Raw genomic sequence first — 7,086 nt, forward strand, 5'->3', positions numbered from 1 at the left:
TGGTTTCTCTTTACCCATCTCTGGTTTTGCGACGTTAGCTTCCATCTCTTATTTCCATCACTTCCCAGGTAATCAAGTTGATTGCATTTCCAAAATAACCCCTCTGTGCTGCTAGAAGTGTTTCCTTTATTGGATGATGGAGTGTACTTTGCATTTGATATTAAATTTCCAAAATTCAAATAGCCTTGCGCACTCCAAAGATACTTACGGGTTATCAGGTCTTCACTGAAGCTGAAAATACACAGTTCAGTATGTCTGGTTCCTAATGGGGGTATGCCTTTGGCCTGGGCAAAAATTTTGGAGGATTGCTTGTCGCTTGATATCAAGCATATGATGCAGAGGGTTGGCCCTGCAAATTGTATGCCTGTGGGCTTAAATTGTAATTATTTGGGCCTTGCTCATTGTCTTCGTCTTTATGCTCTGCCTTGTGAAATGCCTTGTTTAGTCATTGCCGGCATCCATTCTACTTCCACTTTCTTCCTTTTTTCCTTCCCTGTTTTTTCTTTTTACAGCTGAGCAATAAAAGGGATTTGGCCTATTTAGAATTCAGAAATACAGACACTGCAATATCCTGTAATATATCCTCAAATTCTTACTCAGACATGCAAAGTAGCAGAGTCCCTGTCTATACTATAAATGTAATCATTTCAGAATCTGGTTAGATCACAGTATTTTTCACTAACCCAGTTAAAAACATGGTTTCAATTTGTAGAGTAGACAGGACTTTGTGTTTCCTAATCAGACTGGTTATGGAACATGCTTATGGTCCAGCTTGTTCTGCAAAATGGGCTGATGTTTATGGATACTTAAGGTATGCATACGTGTGTATCCAAGTATCCTTGACAGTACCACAGATGTAGATCATGAAAGGGCAAAACTTCCTACAGCCCCAGCATATATTAATTTACAGTGTAAAAATTAATTTACAATGCACTAGATAATCACTGGTAGCTTTTCTGATACATCATAAAGTAAAAATGTTAAAAACAGTATTTATTGGAGTCACTGCCACAAGCACCATCATGTATCAGTCAGATATGAAGTGAATATAACTATCTGTAGAAAAATTTCAGATGTATCATTGTAGTTTTCCACTCACATTTATTATGCAAAAGGTCAATGAATTCTGAAAGGACATTATTTACTATATTGTGGCATCATGGGACAAAGAGATGGGAATAGATCTCTTGTAGCATCATGTATCCTTACAAATGTAGGATTTGACCTTTACTCCATAATGTTATACCTTATTTAGTTCAGATTTAATTATATTTAACAATTTTGTTCCTAACATTGCATTTGAACAAACAACCTTTTATGTCTGGCCGTTGTAAAGGGTGAGTTGGTTGTTGTTTTTTTACCGTTCTGCTCTGCTGCTGTATTTGATGCCATGAATCACTAGAGTCTACAGTGACAATTCACAACAGTGCTTTGTAAATTGAATCAAAGTCAGACAGGGCTTACAAGTTAGGAGTCTAAAACCATTGCAGTATTGGTTTTGTGGGTTTTTTTCTTTAGCTTAGCATACATTTACACTTTATGTATCTGACCTGCCACCTCATTCAGTACTTCATTCTTTCCTTGTGCTGAACTCAGTCCAGTCCAACCCTTTCCCACCAAGGAATCTTTCCAACCTTCAAGTTTCCACCAGGCTATGAAACCGTTCTGCTCCTTGAACTTTCCCCAGCTCATAGCGATTTCCTTTCAGGATAAATCCAGGTTCCAGAAGTGCAAACAAACAGCCCACAAGACTTTGAATTCTTTCCCCTCCCTGACATCTGTCAGTAAAACCTTCCTAATTTGCTGCTCTGACTCAGACACGTGCAGACTGAAATCAGACTGCTGTAAAAGCGGTAGTTCCTTCTCTTGGAAGTTCTTGCCTCTGCTGTGCAGAACTACTCCCAGTTATAACCTAGGTTGTTATGAAGAAAATAATTTGTTCTCTTTTGAGTTAATACACCTTTACTGCAATTTACAGCAGCATGAGTTCAATCGCCTGTGCCACGGTGATTTGAACTCCAGTGGGAGAGAGAAGGTAGGAACTTGTGGGGTGACAACCCCCAGATTTAATCTTTGTTCAGCAATCAGAAGTCTTCATTGCACTCACGTCCGTGTACTGCACTGAAAGTTTTTTCTTCCTTTATATGATATTTAAACTCTTTAAAAATATAATTGAAGAGTTGTCATTGAAGCAAGATATGTAACTTCTGGCATGTATTTGTTTTGTATTTCAAATGCTGTGGAAAGAAAACAAAACTAGAAAGCAAAAATTAATTTCTTCTGCTTAAATTTTTCATGTGTTTTTTTTTTTCTTAATGGGCCCCTCCTTCCATACTGTTTACATTTATTTTCCCTGTTCACACTGAGAACAAGAGCAGTATGGCAGTTAATAGCTGCATCTGTAAAATACATTATTTGCCAGAAATACATATACAGGACGAAGGCTTTGATGCATTCAGTTATACATATTTTAGGTACAAAATTGCTGTTCAAAGTGCAAGGACAAGTATCTTTCCCTTTTTCATGTGCATTTAATTATGATGACTTGGCAAACATGGGTCACATCCATCAGTCTAGACAGATTTTTAAAAGATAAAAATTAGACACATGTTACTTGATATGCCTCTCGTACTTGAGATGCAATATTGGTGAAGAACATCTGTGTTACAGCTGGTGCTTACCGTTGCAGAGAAGGACACTACTCCAACTCGCAGGAAATCAAGCATACTAAAGATACATTCATATTCTGGATCAAGCATTAATTTCATAGATACTTAAAACTAAATTACTCTCCTAGTTTCTGTTCTTAAATACTGATAATTTATTTTTTCCTCCTTGCAGTCACTGCAGTGTCTCACTAAGGCACATAAATGTGAAATTCAATCAAGTGATTGGGAGAAAGATGTTTCTTCTTTTAAGGAAGTGGTGAAAGGAGCCATAGAGATTGCACATGGTATGTTCTACCTGAAAAGAACTGTTATGATTCATGATGAGTGTGGCAAATGCTTATTAAGCTTAGTAACAAAATAATATTATACCTTACCCATTATATTTATTCCTACAATTGAAAGTCCTCTAACAGAGAGCATCATGCTGATAGTGCATACAAAAATATACTCGGAATGAGGCAGAAATTGTTTGGGGTGAGTCAGTAAACATATGACTGGTAAACATGGAATCAATTAATTTCATGGTCTAGCAATTTCATAATGCAAGTGTAAATGCATCTGTAGTTCATCTTACTCCTCAAAACATCACATAAGTTTGATTGACTGTGCCAGTCAGGAGATGGAAAAAACTTCGTCTCAGTAAGACTATTCACTGTGATGTGTTATTTATGTTTAAGAAGTATACATATAGCTGTTGGGTTTGCAGTTATCTTCTCACAATTACACACCATTCTTTTTCTTTGTGTTTCTTTTTGGCAATATTACATGAAAAAATTGTCTATGGAAGAGACCAAGATTTTTAATTAAATGTTGTTTAAAGAGTACTGCTATAAAGGTAATGCTTTTTTGTTTTGGCGTCCTTCTGTGTTTGGATTCCAGTGGCTATAAAATGCAGCAAGAACAAATCTAATCATCAGGAAGCTTTGCAGATACTTTCTTCAGCTCGTCTCAATTTGCGTGGCTTGTCATCCAAAGCAAAGGTAGGAATGTTTGAAAGGTAGGAATTTTTGTTTGAAAGCTAGCTATCTTTGTTCTGTTGCCAGAAACCATTTCTCTGTTTTGAGTCATTTATAGATCAAATAATACCTGCCTGTCCCTCTGCATCATCAGATAGATATTCACCTCTTTGCTGATAAAGATTCCAGTTCTAAGTAGACTTATTTCCCTTCTTCCTGATAAGCACTGACTGAAGTAAACCTACTACTCTAAAATGTCAATGCTACCTCTTAGACTAAGTTAAATGTTATTCAAAATGTGGGGCAAAGAGTCTCGAATGTTTGGAAGAAATCTGTCATTTCAAAGACCAGTTCCTTAGGTGAGTAGTCATGGGGGAAGCAGGGCAGTCTCAGAAAGAAAGGCTATAAACCTTCAGAAAGGACCAAAACATGTCACGACTACTTTACATCACTTGAAGTGTTTTAAAAACAGCTATTTATTAAAAGAGAGAACTAATTTTTTAATAAGGTTTTCATGAATATCCTACCAATTCAGATATTAAGTCATTGGAAAAAATGTCTTCATGTTTGAATCGTATGTTTGGTTTTTGGAGTTGTGCCTTCTGTTTCTGCACCTTTATTATCCTAATTTCACCCTTCGTCGTACAATGTGAGACACAGCCATTGTTTGACTGAGGACTGATCTGGAATATGTTTTTATTCAATATATACTCAATGTCTTATAGAAGTACTCTTCCTGGCTGTGTGGGGGGTTTAGTAAATGTGAATTACAGAGTAGAAGTTTTATAGCACGTGTGCTTGTGATACAAAGTGTTGATCCATCATCATTGTGCTGAACTTGGCTCGCTACAATTTTAAGGATAAAAGCCTAGGCAAGCTGTGTAAGTAGACACAGGCTGGCTCCACAGCTGTGCTTTTAGATACTGGCATACATAAGCCTTCAGAATGTGTTGAAAAGAGCCACAACATGTATGTTTTGTTGTGATTCACAAAATGGTTTTAAAAAAAAAAGTCTGTAGACTTGAGTATGACTAGAGAAAGCAAGACTACTTGACATAAATGATATAAATACAGATGGCTTATATTATGCAGATCTTGCAGTATCTGAAAGATTAAGAATAGGTGGGTCTAGTAAATTGTATTCTTTATTCCTGAAGGCAGTAATTAAATGAACATCTATACTATTGGCAGATAATGGTGCCTTTTTATGGTGCTTCTGAGAAAGCTGACATGTTAGACATAAAGCTATTGGTGTGACCTCATTGTTTTTGCATACTTTCCAAGATGCCATCTTATTTTTAATTTGAAGTCATATTGAATTTCGAAAGTGTGTTGTGGTTTAAAAACTCAGTCATCTTCTGTAAGATCTATGCACAAACAGTTTAGCACTGTTTATGCCTGTCCAAGCTTGAGTGCAGCATCTTGCTGCCTTCTGAGTCAATATTAGTCTGGGGTTTTTTTTCTTTTTTCTTTTAACAGAGAAAAACACTTTAAAACTGGGCTAAGAGCAGACTTGGTAGGTAAGATTTCAGAAGGAATAAAGGAACAGTGAACGTAACTTCTTTTAAAAGATAAAATTCCAAAAATTTTGTAGTCAGGACATGCAATTGGAGCAAATCAGTAGTTTTTGTACATCTGAAACAATGTAACTTCTCAGATTTATCTCTTTTCCTGGGATTTCCATCTCTGACACTCCAGGTCCTGTGTTGTCCCGGATTCACGGTGCACTCACAGCCTACTGAAGGCTCCAAATCGTAAATGTGTTGTTGTTAATGGGCTCCTTTCTATAAAGAGCCTTCTGGGCAGTTGCATGCTCTGCCAAAGAGCACAGTGGGTTCTCTTCTGCTCCTTGCCTCCATGCATCATTTTGATCTGACAGGTGGGGTCTCCAAAAAGGAGAAAGGTCATGGAGCTGTATCATAAACGCATTAAATATGGGTACTGTTGTGCGGGGAACGTGGGGCACAAAGCCCAAAGCATGAGGGTGCATGAAACTTCCCCAGGCTGCATCTAGTTGAATAGATCTCTTTAACTGTGTGGGTGGGGGGAGGGGGGGGGAGCGGAATTATATCATTCTGATTTATTTATCTGTCTTAGCCAGAAAGAACCCAACTTTTCTGTCACATTCCCAGTGTGAGCTCAGTTTTTGTGCTGAAAGTCAGAAAAGTTTCTGTACTTGTAGCAGGAACATGTTCCTATTTTTGTGTAAGATGTTCCCTTGTTCAGTGACAACACTGTTCTGAGGCACATTGAAGACCTTTTAAGCACATTTTTGTTTATATACGTATCTGTATTGTCCCATTATGTTTTGATGATATAATGATGTACAGATGTACTCCAGAGCAACTTTTGTTTCCTTGGTTTGTTTTTGTCTCTAAATATAGGCTTTTCCTTTCTGTCAAATGAAGTGTGAATCACTCTACCTTTACATAATAAAGGGGAAACATATGTTTGGGTCCTGCACCCCCACCCCCATATTTCTGGAGAGTGGAACCTCACACAGCTTCCCTGTTACCTGAGTCAAAAGACAAGTCCTGGTCTTGCAATAGCAGTATGTTCTGGTGCAGCTTCCACAAAGCTCCAGTCAGACCTTGCGTATCTCAAGGCTTTAGATGAGTCACTTAGCATTCTTCTCCTTAGGTTTCCTTGTAAATACGTGAAGATTATGATTACTCATGAGTTATCTGCTTTGTGTTTCTGTTAATATCCTAAGGTCTTTAAGAACAAACTTTTTTTATTATTCTGTAGTGTCTTGTTTTCTCTTGTATAACTTAATTACACACAGATTAATGTCTCCACACACGCATGTCTTGACACCAAATGTTAAAACATGTTTATTTGGTTTTTTTGGAGAAAATGACACAAGAGAATATGACACTGGGAAATATGGCCACCAAAATTCACAACTACTGATTTATCAGCAGGTGGGTTTGTAAACTGCAGTGACAGTATGTGAGATGCCCTTCTAATTTGAGTTTCATGGTAAAGTCCTTCACTTCAGATGGGTCAGCGTAGGCAGTGAAGTCAGAGCAGAAACCCAACATCCACAGGAGGATTCCGCCCCTTTGGCAAAATACCAGATGGGTGACACACACATGTCTCTGTGTGTGTGTATACATATATATGTGTATATATATATATATATAAACATGCACCCTCTGTTAGCCACAAAATGAACTTTTTAAAGAGAGCGATACCATCACAGGTACCAAAAGTACAAAAGCGAGAATAGCATTGATGACTTTGTGTTCCGTCTCTATGCTGAAACACAGAAACTGTATGTATGTTTTAAAATAGCGTGTTTCTTTTGTCACGCAGCAACTTTTTGTAGATGTCACGAGCGACGAGGTTCCCCGTGAGGTGGCTGATGAGGTGACAGCTATGGACGACGTGATTGCTGAGCTGCAGGAACTGAGCAACCAGCTGAGAGACCGGTGCTGACATACCGACCAAATTTCACG

General features: G+C 37.8%; 1 protein-coding gene across 1 annotated transcript in view; it reads left to right on the forward strand.

Annotated features, from left to right (window-relative positions):
* The window catches only part of TTC27 (tetratricopeptide repeat domain 27), a 29,266-nt gene extending 22,184 nt beyond the window's left edge, over positions 1-7,082 (forward strand). The window contains exons 8-10 of the mRNA XM_010085647.1: positions 2,842-2,953; positions 3,549-3,649; positions 6,944-7,082. Coding sequence (XP_010083949.1) covers positions 2,842-2,953; positions 3,549-3,649; positions 6,944-7,066 — 336 coding nt within the window. The 3' untranslated portion in view covers positions 7,067-7,082. The remainder of the gene's footprint in view (positions 1-2,841; positions 2,954-3,548; positions 3,650-6,943) is intronic.
* Positions 7,083-7,086: the final 4 nt, after the last annotated feature.

Source organism: Pterocles gutturalis, unplaced genomic scaffold (genome assembly GCF_000699245.1).
Source record: "Pterocles gutturalis isolate BGI_N339 unplaced genomic scaffold, ASM69924v1 scaffold16550, whole genome shotgun sequence".
NCBI lineage: Eukaryota > Metazoa > Chordata > Aves > Pterocliformes > Pteroclidae > Pterocles > Pterocles gutturalis.